This window comes from Talpa europaea (genome assembly GCF_964194135.1).
Source record: "Talpa europaea genome assembly, chromosome: 1".
Classification (NCBI taxonomy): Eukaryota; Metazoa; Chordata; class Mammalia; order Eulipotyphla; family Talpidae; genus Talpa; species Talpa europaea.
In genome coordinates this window covers 9,467,514-9,481,879 of record NC_140073.1, presented here as the reverse complement: position 1 = coordinate 9,481,879, position 14,366 = coordinate 9,467,514, and the positions used below count along the sequence as shown (strand labels likewise).

The 14,366-nt window shown below is 60.5% G+C and overlaps 1 protein-coding gene across 1 annotated transcript; it reads left to right on the top strand.

The window, feature by feature from the left end:
• Nucleotides 1-905: 905 nt before the first annotated feature.
• On the top strand, nucleotides 906-14,091 carry RTN4RL2 (reticulon 4 receptor like 2; the record flags this gene model as incomplete). The annotated part of the gene is made up of 3 exons (XM_084232574.1): nucleotides 906-936; nucleotides 6,343-6,824; nucleotides 13,336-14,091. 3 exons carry the CDS (start codon nucleotides 906-908, stop codon nucleotides 14,089-14,091), a joined length of 1,269 nt encoding a protein of 422 aa, XP_084088700.1.
• Between the last annotated feature and the right edge of the window lie 275 nt (nucleotides 14,092-14,366).

Here is a 14,366-nt window from a genome sequence, read left to right as displayed (position 1 = left end):
CACACTCACGTGCGGGCCCCCCCCCTCCCTCCAGGCCCATATATAAAAGGCAGCGAGCCAGCGCTCGGTCCCTGAGCACCAGCCTCCGGGCGCGCGCGCACGCGCCCAAGCTCGCTCTTGCACACACAAACTCTTGCATAGACTATTATCGTCGCACGCGCTCCGGGCTCGGGGCCTGGGGGCGCCTGGGAAAGTGGAATCTGGGTGTCCTCCAAGGAGAGAGACACGTCGGAGGCTTGGGCAATTGCCAGGGGCGCGGCACGACGAGGGGCAGCTGACCCTGGAGTCAGCCCACCGCCTCTGGGAAAGTTGGGGGGCGGGGGGGCTGATCAAAGCCACGAGGTTCCCTTACACTGCCGCAGCCCCGCGAGTAGGGATTTCTCTCGAAGCGCGGCGCCGCGAGGGCGATCGAATTCAGCCCTCCGGGTGCCCCAAGGAGGGGAGGGGGCGGGAATGGTGGGGGTTAGGGAGCCGTCCCCGCCTCCTCGTGGCCTGGAAAGGGTTAAGTCGTCGAGCTAGAAAGCGAGGGAGGAGCCAGCTAGTGCGGGGAGGAGGTGGGGTGGTTGGGAAGAGCTTCCTCGCCGTCCCCACTCTGCCTCGGCTCGCAGCCGGGGCGCACGGACCGACGGACAGACGGACTCGCGCGCTGCCTGCGCTGCCGGGGGGCGCCGGCTCCAGCCCTCCCCGCCCCGACGCGCCCCGCCCCGTCCCGTCGGGGCCGATGGCTCCTCCGGAGGCCCGCAGCCGGGGGGCCGCAGGGTAGAGCGCCGCGGCCCCGCCACCCCGCCCGGGGACTCCCGGGCCCTCCCGGAGCCCCGCGGAGTCCCCGCGTCCGTCCGGCGGGCTCCGGGAGTGAGGGGGAGCGCCCTGCCCCTGCCGCCCCCTCCCCCGAGCGTCGAGACAAGATGCTGCCCTGGCTCAGGCGCCTGCTGCAAGGTAGGGACCCCAGCCCGCCGGAGAAAACAGGGCTCCCTGGGGAGGGGAGCCCCCACCCACCGCAGGGAGCCAGGGTGGGGCAGCGGTGAGGTGCGTGTGCCTGGGGCGGTGGAAAAGCTTCACCCGGGGACCGCGCCCCGCCGCCCCCGGGCTCGCCGGCTGCAGGGCGCGCCGGGGCGAGGCCCCCGCGAGGAGCCGGCGCTCGTGACCGCGGGGCGCGGGGCGCGGGGCGGGCAGGCGTGCGGCGCGCGGGGGGGCGGCTCGGGTTCCGCTGTCCCGGCTCCACCTGCTCCGGGGGACGCGGAGGACTCGGGCCGGCTGGGGAAGCGCCGACTCAGCAACTCCGCGCCCGGCGCCTCAGCACTTTCCAGTCACCTGGGAAGACCGGGGTGCGGGTCGGGGGCTGCTGGGGGGGCGCAGAGGGAAATCCGAGCGGCCTTCCCGGGTAGGACAGAGGGAGGGCGCTGGAAGCCGCCGGGGCGCGGACTGAGCGCCAGACAAGGGTGTGGGCCGAGGCTGGGGTGGGGGAGAAGGGGTCGGGCAAAGACGGAGAAAGTGGGGGGAGCTGCTGGGGGGAGGCATAAAGCCTGGAGGAGAGGGGGAGCAGGCGAGCGGGCGCCAGGTGAGGCCGGGGGGCGCGGGGCGAGCAGGTTAGGGGAGCGGTGGAAGGAGGCAGCCGAGGACCCAGAATTGGGGGGGGGATGGAAAGAAAACGCGGCCTGGGGCCCTGGGGCGGTGGGCAGGGAAGTGGCCTTCTGGAAGCCGAAGAGGGGAGCGCTGGAGAGGCCAGCGGGCAGGAGGAAGTCCCAGATGCGCGCTGGGATGGGGCCTGGGGACCGCCCGGCAGAGGGGCTGGGGTCTGACCAGAATAAGGGGGTGGGGAAAAGGAAGGGCGGAGGGAGGGGAAGGCGTGGGAGAGAAGGACCAGGGGGGCTTTCCAGGGATGAGACAAAGAGGCTTCTGGCCACCCCTTCCACGAGGGAAGCGCCCCTTCCCGAGGCGCCTGCGGCACAGCCTCCTGTCAGGGAGTGGCCGGGGGCGCAGACCCAGGAGCTCCGAGCCCGGGTTGGGGGTGGCCCTGCGAGGCAGGGGGAGGATGTGTGAGCGGGGAGACAGCCTCAAGGGTGGGCACCCTGGCTGGCTCGTGCTGCCATTTATATCTCTGGGTCCCGGCGTCGGGATCCTGCCGCCGTGGCCGTCCCCGCCACCAGCACGGTGGCTGCTTATTTTGGGGTGTTACATTCTGGCAGAGTGAGAAGCTGTTTGCAGCAGCTCTAAACCTCCGTCCCCACGTCAGTGCCTCCCCAGGCCCCTGCGTCACTAGCTCGCTGCCACCTCTATTCCGCTCCTGGATCCCACCTCCTCAGCCCCTGCCCCCTCAGCATCTGCCCGGCAGGTCCCAGCCCTTCCCCTTCCCCTGCTTTCGGGGTGTGAGCTGTTGCTTCTGATCTGGGACCCTAAGTCCGTCCTCCAGAGCTAGAGGTCTTGACCCCCTCTCCAGGGAGCACCTTTCCTGGGGCCACTCTGGCCTGGGGGTTCGCACCCCAACTCCAGCCCTGACTCCATCTGCCTCTTCTTCAAGCGCCCTCTGAAGTCAAGGCGGCGCCCCGGGGTGAGAACTTTGTTTCAGAGCCCCGTGCCCCCCCCCCCCAGGTGGCAGCCTGGAGCACCGTCCCTCTGTGAATGGATGCTTCTTGGCTCTGGGCGCCTCGGCCTTCCGGGATCAATACCCTCTTTTGGCCTCCCTCCGCTCCCTCCCCTGGTCAGTTCTGGCCACATCTTCCAGACACGGGTCATTTCTTCTTGAGTCCCAGGCGGGCTGTCCTTTAGAGCGGCCGCCGAGGCCAAGGAGGAAAGTTGCAGAGAGGACCCGGGTTCTTCCTGCCTTGACCCCAACAGCCAAACAGAACTTCGCGCCTCTGGCTGTCCTCCCTGTGCACCGGGGCACGGTTTCTGCACCACCACCACCACCACCACCACCACCACCCCACCCCCCCACCCCCCCACCCCCCCCCACCCCCCCCCCGTCAAGGGCAGTGTCTCTGACACTCAGGGTGGCTTTCCAGGAATGACGTGGGGTCTCCCAAGGAAAGGTTGCAGAGTCCCTCCCGACATGAGCTGGCTGAGCCCAAAGTCCGCCTTGTACCAATGCCCAAGGTAGCTCATGGCCGTTTTCAGCCGCCCTTTGCTCATCTGCAACTTGGGGCCCATAACAGTGATCTCATGGGGCTTGTGTTGTGTGTTCCATGCATAAAGACGTGTGCAAGTCCAGCGCCTGGCACACAGTAGGTGCTTCAAAACAGATGGCTTCTCTTTGTCCTCTGTACACTCCCTGCAACCCCAGCCATGGCCTGCTGAGTTGAGAGCAGAGGAGGAAGAAAGAGTGGGGGGCTGATGCAAAGGGCTGGCTTGTTGGAGCCGAGCTACGCAGGCGGTGAGAAAGATACTGAAGGCATCAAGTCAGGACACCGGGCATCTCCCACGGCAACTGACCCATCCAGCCTTCGGCGGGGCTATCTGTAAAAGAAGGGGTTTGCTGGCTGCTGAGTTCTCTCCCTTCCAGCGTGGACACTTAGTGCATCTTGCCCCAATCTTTGTGGGGGATTCACAAAATGGGGACAAGAGAAGAACTGTGGTTGGGGGCAGAGGATGCCAGTCTGGCGGGAGGTGTGGCAGTGCGAGCTGTGAGAGGCAGAGGGTGGAGAGAGGACCAGGGCGTGAAGGAAAAGGGCACCTCGAGGCAGGGATGAGGGAGGCATGAGGAGAGAAAGGCAAGAAGAGAAGGCGCAGCTCGCCAGCCCCCTCCTCTGCCCCGGAGCGCTCTAGCCAGGCCTGGGGGCAGAGAAACCCAGAGCCCCCCACCTTCCCCTCCTCCTTGCCTCCAGTGAGAGCCGCAGCCTGAATTATGGATGAGGCTCCTTGGGTTACAGCTGCCTTGCCCGGCGGCGCAGCAAGGGCCAGAAATGGCAACAGTCACTGTTACGCAGCAGCTGTCATGGAGGGGCCCCTGCTCAGGGTCCCTCCTCCAAGAAGCTGCAGGGAACACCGTCCCAGCCTGGGGAGGTGGACCGGGATAGAGGCGGCACGAGGGAGGGGCTGCAGAAAGGAGAGAGGAGCCCCCTAATGTGGGGAAGAGGGATGGGCAGAGGATTCCCTGCCAGCTCCTGCCAAGCTCACACCTCCAGGCTGGCAGAGACCCTGGTGCCAAGAAAGTGGCCCCTGACCCCAGAGACCTGGGAGCTGTGTGTCCCTCCCTCTGTCTCTGCTGGTCCTGGTCAGCGGTCAGCACTAGGGTCTGGGGAAGCTCCATAAAGCTCCTGAGGGCTGGCGCGGGCGGGCTTTGGAGCCCACACTTGTGAGCTCGGGGATAGGGATGAGATTAAGGGATCAGAAAAGGATTTGGCTTGTCTGGTGTCAAGTCCTCAGGAAAGCAAGCTCTGAGGGTGACTGACAGAAAGGGAAGTGCCCTGGCCTTGGCATCTGGAGACTCCGGCCTGGCCCTGCTGCTCACTTCGCTGTGTGACCTTGGGCAAGTCACTTCCCCTCTCTGAGTCCTCCTTGTCGCCAGAGTAGAACAAGAGCTTGCGCTACACAAATCTGGACAACCAGCTCTGAAATCCACGAAGCCACAAACCTCAGGACTGGAGAAACCCACCCAGGCTTCCCTGAGGTACTCCCACACCCCACCCCTGGCTGGTGCAGTTGAGGGGTGAGAGACAGGCTCCTGCACCCCACGTGGCTTTGAAAAACTCAGGAGGAGAAAGTAATCGTGAAACGCCGCCCGGGGGAGGGGTGAGAAGGGCCGAGAAGTGCGGAGGTGGTGTGAACGGAATGGAACAGCAGCCGCTGTGTCACTGGGTATTACATCACACCCAGCCTACACACGCACGGGGCCTGGCACTCACACACACGCGGAGCCCAGCCAGCGCGCACACGCACGCCCGGCGGCGGCGAGGGCCACGTGGGGTACGCCCGCCCGACGTCCAGGAGGCCCAGGCCCGGGGCGTGGGGTCCCCGCCTGGCCTGTGTGTTCCCCATGGGAGGAGGCACACCGGGCAGCCTGGTACCAGGGCCACCTGGGACCCATGCCGGCCACACACCCTGCCAGGCAGCACTGCAGGGAGGCCCCGGACCACGCCCTCCCCCATCACACACGTGCCTCCTCACCGTGTGCACAGCAGCCTCCGGAGCTCCAGGCCTCCCTTGCAGGCAGAGCCCCTCAGACTCCCCACAAGGAGCCCTGGGATCTGAAGTTCTCGAGGCCAAGGGCCAGGTCTGCCTCTCCTTCTGCCTTCACCAGCCTAACACACACTTGAAGCCCACGTGTGCCCAGGAAAGACTGCCCAGCTTTGGAGGTTCTGGCACCCCTTCTCCCCAGGCACACCTTCCAGAAGAAACCCCAGAGTCATCTAGATAAAGGGTGGAGGTTGAGCTCGGTCCAGTCCAGAACTTTATCAGCCTCAGAAAAGGCACGAGAGTGAGTCCGAATGGCCAAGGGTCCTGATCTCATCTTAGCACTACCCAGGGCTGCGCAACCCAGACTCCACTCTAGGCCCCAGAGCCAACCTCAAACGTTGCTTTGAGTAAAAAGTGTTTTTAAGTGATTTTAATGAGAAGTGCCTGGGTGTAGAATGCAGATTCCCAGCTGTCCTCATGACAGGGCCGAGGAAGCTGCATTCTTTCCACAACACCCCCTCCCATTCTATTGCAAGTGGCAGGTGGCCTGAGCTAGGTGGGCGCACTGACCCTGCCCCCCCAGGGCCCCTGCTGTGGGGCAGCTCTGGTTCTTAGAAGTTGGATGCTGCAGGGGTGAGGGAAGAGGGCTGAGGCCACCCATGCACTTGGCAAGGCTGGATCCCTGCGCAACCAGAGGGCCATTACATGGGCTGTGGCTCACAAAGGGTGATTTTGCTCCCTGGGGGACATTTGGCGATGTCTGGAGACATTTGGGCTGTCATAACTGGGGGTAGGTGTGACTGGCATCTAGTGGGTAGAGAACAGGGCTGCTGCTACAAACCTTAAATAGTGTGTCATACAGGACTGCCCCCTAGACAAAGAACTGTCCACCCAGCTGCCAACACCAAGGTTCATACACCCTGACAGTGAACAAGGTCAAACCCAGCAGCCTGAGAACAGGAACCCAAGAAGCCCATCACACCCCAGACAAGTTTAAGTGCACCCAGGGCTTCCTACAATGTCATCTTAGCATTTTCTTTATTGTTTGAAAAACCAGGAGATTTAAACAGTGGAAGTGACCAGGACCTCTGGCCACACTGAGGGTGCACCTGATCCCCACCCCATTCCCACCTGGAAGCAGGAGGTTCTGGCCAGGAGAGGGCTGGGGGGCAGCCTTGCTGCCCCTCCTGCCCTGGCGCCCACCCAGAGGCCTCTCCTCCCTCTGCACAGGTCCCACCTCGGCCTGCCTCCTGCTGATGCTCCTGGCCCTGCCCCCTGCGGCCCCCAGCTGTCCCATGCTCTGTACCTGCTACTCCACGCCCCCCACCGTCAGCTGCCAGGCCAACAACTTCTCCTCGGTGCCACTGGCCCTGCCGCCCAGCACGCAGCGCCTCTTCCTGCAGAACAACCTCATCCGCACGCTGCGGCCCGGCACCTTCGGGCCCAACCTGCTCACTCTGTGGCTCTTCTCCAACAACCTCTCCACCATCTACCCGGGCACCTTCCGCCACCTGCAGGCCCTGGAGGAGCTGGACCTCGGGGACAACCGGCACCTGCGCTCCCTGGAGCCCGACACCTTCCAAGGCCTGGAGCGGCTGCAGTCCCTGCATCTGTACCGCTGCCAGCTCAGCAGCCTGCCCGGCAACATCTTCCGCGGCCTGGTCAGCCTGCAGTACCTCTACCTCCAGGAGAACAGCCTGCTCCACCTCCAGGTAAGCCTGCACTTCCCCCAGCACACACATGCACATGCACACGCGCGCGCGCGCACACACACACACACACACACACACTTCTCTGTCCTGTGTTCCTCCCCTCCCCAGGCCGCCCTGCCTGCCTTGAAATCGCTGTTCCTCTGTCCTCACTCTAACTTTCTGCCCCTTACCCTTTCCCCAGGGGGTTCTTTTTGACTCTCCTAATTCTCTTCCTCTGTCTGTCTACACCTTTTTGGGTCCCTGGCTGCATCTCTCTGATTAGCTCCCCCCCACACTCCCCAAACCTCTGCCTATCTGTCCTCTCCTGTCCCTCTCTGCCTCTCTGGCTAACTTGCCTCCCCCATCTGTCTTCTGCCTCTTCTGTCTGTCTCCCTTCGCACGCCCACTCCACACACACCCCCATGTCTGTCTGGGTGTATGTATGTCTCTTTCTGATCCCTCCTTCCCCTTGTTTGCCTTCGGGGGACTCTGCTTTTCCCAGGGCCTGTGCGGCTGCTCTTATCAGCGCCCCCGCCCCCGGGCCCTCCCACATCAGGGAAAGTGGAACCCGACAGCAGGGTCACTGCAGCTGGTACCCCAAAGAAATGTCCCCTAGCATTTCCACCGGACAGTAAGACAAAGGGAGACCCTACCCACCTCGATTCCTGTCCCCCAAGCCTGCCATCTCAGTGCAGAGAACGAAGGGGAAAAAAGAGTTAAGAGCTGTTAAGTAGCTGGAAAGTAGATGTTCTGAAAACGGAAGGAATAACAGTAATTGCTATTTATTGTTATTATTATTGATCTAAATATTGTTTATTGTTGTTATGCTGACTGTTTGACAGCCAAAGCCTCCCATTCTGCTTCCCTGGGAAACATTAACACAGCCTCCAAACCATTCTGGGAGAAAATCCTCCCTGGATGCAGCCTCTGGCTCAGAGGAGACAAGAATGACCTGATCCTCCCCTCCCCCCCACAAACCTAGAAGGCACATCCTCACCCCCCCACCCAGGGCTGCTGCCTGCCTGGCCACCCAGGAGCTGATTTGAAAATCGGGTCATTATGGACACTGGAAATAAGAAGAATAGCAATAATAAGATAACAGCTTTTACTGAGCGCCCCGTATGTGCAAAACAAATCAAGCGCCTGCCTTCACAGAGCGAGCATCCTAGAGGGGAGAGAGACGAGAAAATACATAGTACGTGGGAAAACTATGTCACGTGTTATGATTGCATGAATAACGGTGATGCTAACAGCCCCGCAGCCACTCGGAGGCCACGCTGGGTCAGGCTGTGCTCAGGACTCCGCAGTGGTCGTTGTTGCCAGTTACAAGCCTGTGACCTTTGATAATCTCCCCGAGCCTCAGTTTTTCTATCTGTAAAATGAGGGTAAAAGAGCACCGGTCTCTTAGGGATTTTATAAATGCTAAGGGCATGAATAATTTGTAAAGCATTTAGAATAGTGTTTGGCATATGGAAAGCACTATATAAATGCTGCTTAAATTCGATTTCAAAAAAAGAAACTTGCCTATTTAATACTGGTCTTGGTGAAATGGCCCAATTGGACCCCATCCTGGAGATTTGGGTCAACTTCCAGGATTATACCAGGTCACGAATAAGTTCTTTCCTTCCTAAATTTGTCTAATGCCTCAACAACAGGAGGGACACCGAGGGGCAGTAGGGACTGCCCTACTACCATGGAATGGAAGTCCCAGGGGCCACTCGTCACACAGAACCCTCCATGAGGTCTGTCTAGGTGCAGGAGAAAATACTGGAAAACACACACTTCCGAGCTGGCAGACCCAGGGTAGAATCCTGTCTGTTACGTGACTTTGGAAAAATTACTTAATCTCTCTTGATCTCCAAAATGGCAACTGTGACAGCACTTACTAAATAATACTTAACTAAGAAGCCTCGTAAGGATTACAATTAAGCCACACTCATTCTAGAGACATTATCATTATGATTATACTCATCACTGCCAGTAGTAATGCAGTAGCCGAGACCCTGACCTCCTTATCGATATTTATTAGTTGTTCAGAATGAGGACTCTGAGACCAGAGAACCTAAGTTTGAATCCCTCTAGTATTGTACTTTTTTACTTTTAGACTTGATTACTTTTAGGAATGTGGCTTCCCCTCTCTGAACCTGTTTCCTCCTTTTTTTTAAGATTTATTTTTATTTACTTATGCATATAAAAATGAGGGTGCAGGCCAGAGGTGCAGGGGGTAAGAGGATTCACCAGAGGCAGAGTGGGGAGCAGAACAGGCAGACTGATGAAATACACTGCTGAGGGGAGCAGCAGGCAAGACAGGGGAGGTCAGCTGCACCCTGTGTGTCACCTCCCTGGCCAGGGATCGAACTCATGCAGCAGTGGCTGGTGATAGCTTCATAGTTCTGAGACTTAACCCCTTGCACCACCAAAGAGGCCTGTTTCCTCCTTTTTAAAATGGGAGTAATAAAAAATAATATTTTCCACCAAGAATGACTGTAAAGAGTGAATGAGTTGTATGAAGAGACCACAGAGCTGTATCCTGGTCCCTGTGACCTGTCCTCCATGACCGGCAGGTCTGAGGTAGGCAGGGGCACTGGATTGCCTTCGGGATCTTCCCAACCTGTAAGTGTCTGTTCTGCACGCTGCTGGTGTGAACAGGACCAGGCAGCCTGGGAAGGCACAGCCTCACCTTGGCTCCGTCTAGAAGAGAAAGAGCCTGGCCCCTACCTGTGAGCGGCCTGGCAGGACTAGGCAGCTGAGGAAGCACACAGGCTGGGGTGAGAGCCACAGAATGCAGGTGTGACCCACGTTAGGGCCAGGCCTGGCCCCCAGGAGGGGGCTTTGGAGGAGGCAACGTGCAGGATGTAGCAGAAGAAATGGAGACGGGTTGGGATGGAGTGTCTGCTGGTTGTGAGGCACCGTGCCAGGTGGGTTCTTTCACCGACAGATATTTATTGAGCATCTACTACATGCCAGGCAGTGTGCTGGGTGCCAGGGATGCAGGCGTAAAGAGAAACTGCCCCTGTTCTCCCGCAGCGCAGCGCCTGCTTAAGTGGAACCAGATGATAGAGACACACTTTCTGTTCTCAATCATTACAGCGCCCACGTGGTGCCAATGCAGGTAGGAGAGCTGCCTTTGCCAACAGGCAGATCCACTCTGTGGCTTTGGGCAAGTTACTTCACCACCCTGAGCCTCGGCGGACCCATTCATAAAATGGAGAAGACCTGAACCTGGGGTTGGCCGTGAGGGTTAAAGGAGCAGCTCATTGAAAAGGGCTCAGCATAATCAACTAGTTGCCCCCAATGGACGGCCGAGGACCCTGAGGTTAGTGAGGCACCAGCACCAGCGAGCTCAGCCACGCAGGGGCAGAGAACTGGCCAGTTGGTGGGACTCTTGCTCGCAGCCCTGTCTCCAGAGTCCCCACCCACATGGCATCCCACAGGACTGTTGGAGCCCAGGGAAGTCGCTTGCCTTCTCTGAGCCCCCGTCCTAACCTCTAGAGGGGCCACCGCAGTAACACCTGCCTCTTGGGGCTGTGGAGCCGAAGTGAGTCCCCGGGTCAGTGTGGCAGAGCTTGGCCCACCGTGACAGCTCAGTAAGTCAGCTGCTGAGTGGCGCTGACGCCATGCTGATGACGACACCCCACAGAGGGTGAGCGCTGTGCGCGGGGGTGCCTGGCACAGAGCACACTCTTACAGATTTGGTGAATGAATGAGGTCCATTCCAGGACTCCCTTACTCATAAATATCAGATGAGGCTGGATCTTAATAGATCAACTATTTTGAGTCCCTTGTTTCACAGATGGAAAAAACTGAGGCCCAGAGAGGTGCCTGGAGCGGCCCAAGGTCACACAGCCCAATAGCGCCAGAGACTGGAGCAGGGAGTTGGAAGAGGCAAGGTTAAGAACAGGATGTTGTCCTGGGAGGGGGCAGGGATGCTGTCCTGGGATTCCAAATGGATGCAGAGAGCTGTGAACCAACTGGGAGAGGTGAGGGAAATGCGGTTTGGAAATGGAAGAGGATGACTTTAGCAGACGCTCAGCCCGGAGGAAGGGGGAGCTGGGGGGGGGGGAAGGCTATGAAAGTCAAGAGCTTATTAATGCACAGTGAATGGTTTTCAGGATGGAGAGGAAGGACCGGATTTGAGAGCTGCCGCCCAGAAAGTGGCAGCAGCATTTGGCAACAGCTTGGAGGTGTGCATGTGTGTGGTTGGGGGAATGGACCCCCAGGGTGAGGCTCAGAGAGGGAGCACTTTTGTAGAGGGACAAAAAGGGATGGAGATGAGGCTGGCATCAAGCAATCCTGTAGCCCCAAAAACTGGGCCCGTGGGGCAAAGGCGCTTGAATTGCCTCTGGCCTCTAGGCCTTTGGTCTTCCCTTCTGATCTCCCCAAGTCTCCCAGGTGCTTGTGACCTTTGTTCTTTCTACCCTCCAGCCCCCCAAATTGATCCTTCGACCAGATACCCCTGGGTGTGTCCCATCCTTGCTAACACTCCATATAAGAGAGAAATCCTAAGTTGGTGCTTGCCTGGCAAAGATTCAGAGCCTACTGGGAGGCCAGGGAGAAGACAAGGGTCCTGGCCACGCGGGGCCAGGTTGAAGTCACCCAGGTGCAGGAAGCCCACAGGAACCTGAGCTGGGAGTGGGGCGGTGGCAACAGGGGGTGGAGAAGGCTGGTGTCAGAGGCAGCCGAGAAGGTTGAGGGGGACGGATCTCAATGTGGCCAAGAGGAGGGCTCTTGGCAAGCTCAGTTCCTGTAGCGAAGAGGGCGGAAGCCAGATGGGAGGGGGCGAGAACACGCAGGAGCACAGGAAGGTGGAGGCTGTGGGTGTGGGCTGGGAGTCAACGCCCTCCCCCCACCTGAGAGCCTCTGATCAGGCTGGGGGGTGGGGGTGGGAATCAACTCTCCAGGCGGGGAAGGGTAGGAGAGCCAGAGGCAGGGAACTTGGACCCTCCTGGGGCAAGCAGGGAGGATCCTTGTGCCCCAAGAAGCAGAACTCTTGGGCCCTCTGGACACCGTGATGGCCTGCACCTAGGAGAGGACCTCAGTGCTGGGGGCTGGTCCCTCCGGCAAACCGTGCATCTCTCCAGTGTCACCACTGTCCTCTGTAAGAAGTGCTCTGGGCTGATGAACCCAGCAGCCCCAACTCCCAAGTCTGGCTGATCATCACCGGCCCCCTGGTGAACTGGTTAAAATGCAGAGTCCGGCTCCCTGTCCCTCCTGCCATGGAGCATCCCCACCCCCATTCATTCTGAACCCCAGTTCAAGGGCCTTCCAGCACTAACATGGCCTGATTCAGAGGCTCCCCGATTCTGGACAGGCCAGGCGGGACTACCCCTCTAAGGGTTGGAAAAGACACATGGTCCCCCTAATGTCCCAACAAACTAGGAGGCCTGTGGGGCCCCAGAGACAATCACTGTTAGAGGAAAAGGGTTAGGACCCGATTCTGAGTCCCATGGTCACAACAACCACAATCCACAGCGGGTGCTTTCTGTGTCCTCCAGGTCCCGTCTCCTCAGCGGGGCTCATCTTGGCCTCCCTTGGCCTGCTGAGTTCCACGTCCTGAGGAAACTAAGGCTGGCTGAGGCTAAGTGACTTACCCAGGGTCACACAGCTGGGCTGAGGGCCAGCTGGCCTGCCCAGCATTTGGGCTTCCTCCCTGGATGGAGTCTGTGCCCAGCCCTTCACTCATGCCCTTTGCTTGACTGTCTCCTTTAGAACAAATCCACCAGCAAGGGCATTCGCCCCCATTTTACAGAAGAGGCAACAGGTGAGGGCGTTGGCTGGCTGGCCAAGCCAACTAGCATGGCCCATTTACCTTCACCTCTTACAGAAGAAGCAACTGAGTCACAGAGATACCCTAACCTGCCCAAACAAAGGAGCTGGCCAAACCGGACCAGGTTTTCTCATTCACCCAAGTGCAGTCCTCTCAGCAACAGCATCAACCTCACCTGGGACCTTGTAAAGATATGCAGCCCCAACCCCCCAGGCCTGCTGAATCAGCAACTGGGGGGGTGGGGGTGGGCGGAGCTCAGGGATCTGCCAGGGACTATGATGGACCCTGGCCTCATCTCTAATGCTTTTCCTTTTTTTTTTTTTTAAAGATTGATTTATTTATGCATGCAGGAACTGGGGTACAGGCCAGAGGTGTGGGGGTTGAGAGGATTCACCAGAGACAGGGTGGGGAACAGAACAGGCAGACTGACTGAAATACACTGCTGAGGGGAGCAGCGGGTCAGACAGGAGAGGTCTGCTGCACCATGTGGGTTGCTCCCTGGTTGGGGCTTGAACTCGTGCTGCAGTGGCTACTGACAGCTTCATAGGTTGCGTCTTAACCCCTTGCGCCACCAGGGAGGCCCTCTACTGCTTCTTCTACCTTAGCCTCTACATAGGGTCGAGGAGGTAGGATTTGAACCCAGGACTCGAGGAATCCAAAGCTCAACCCTTTTTACCTGATGCTCCCCACTCCCCTTCTCCAGGCCCCAAGGAGCTGTCTGCACGGGCCTCAGGACCACTCTTTTCTTCTCTCCTCGTCCTCCAGGATGACCTGTTCGCGGACCTGGCCAACCTGAGCCACCTCTTCCTGCACGGGAACCGCCTGCGGCTACTCACCGAGCACGTGTTCCGCGGCCTGGGCAGCCTGGACCGGCTGCTGCTGCACGGGAACCGGCTGCAGGGCGTGCACCGCGCCGCCTTCCGGGGCCTCAGCCGCCTCACCATCCTCTACCTGTTCAACAACAGCCTGGCCTCGCTGCCCGGCGAGGCGCTGGCCGACCTGCCGGCGCTCGAGTTCCTGCGGCTCAACGCCAACCCCTGGGCGTGTGACTGCCGCGCGCGGCCGCTCTGGGCCTGGTTCCAGCGCGCGCGCGTGTCCAGCTCCGACGTGACCTGCGCCACCCCGCCCGAGCGCCAGGGCCGGGACCTGCGCGCGCTCCGCGAGGCCGACTTCCAGGCCTGCCCGCCCGCGGCGCCCACGCGGCCCGGCAGCCGCGCCCGCGGCAACAGCTCCTCCAACCACCTGTACGGGGTGGGGGTGGCCGAGGCCGGGGCGCCCCCCGCCGATCCCTCCACCCTCTACCGAGACCTGCCCGCCGAGGACCCGCGGGGACGCCAGGGCGGGGACGCGCCCACGGAGGACGACTACTGGGGGGGGTACGGGGGCGAGGACCAGCGCGGGGAGCAGACGTGCCCCGGGGCGGCCTGCCGGGCGCCCCCGGACTCGCGCGGCCCGGCGCTCGCGGCCGGGCTCCCCACCCCTCTGCTTTGCCTCTTGCTCCTGGCGCCCCACCACCTCTGACTGCGGTGCTGAGACTGAAGACAGCGGGTCGCACCCCGGGCCCCACTCCCCCAGCTGCGGCTCCGGCCCAGTCCCGCCCCCTGGCCTTGCTGTCCTCCTGCCCCCCCTCCCCGCCCCCCTCTGCCCAGGCAGCCAGGCCGCCCCTTCAGGCCTCCCGGGCTGCTGCCTTGTGGCAACCCCAGGAGGGCGCGTCTGGTGGCTCAGCCCTGTTCTTCCCAACTCTGACCATTAACTCCGTCCCATCCCCAGACTGGGGTGAGGCACCCCAGGCAGCC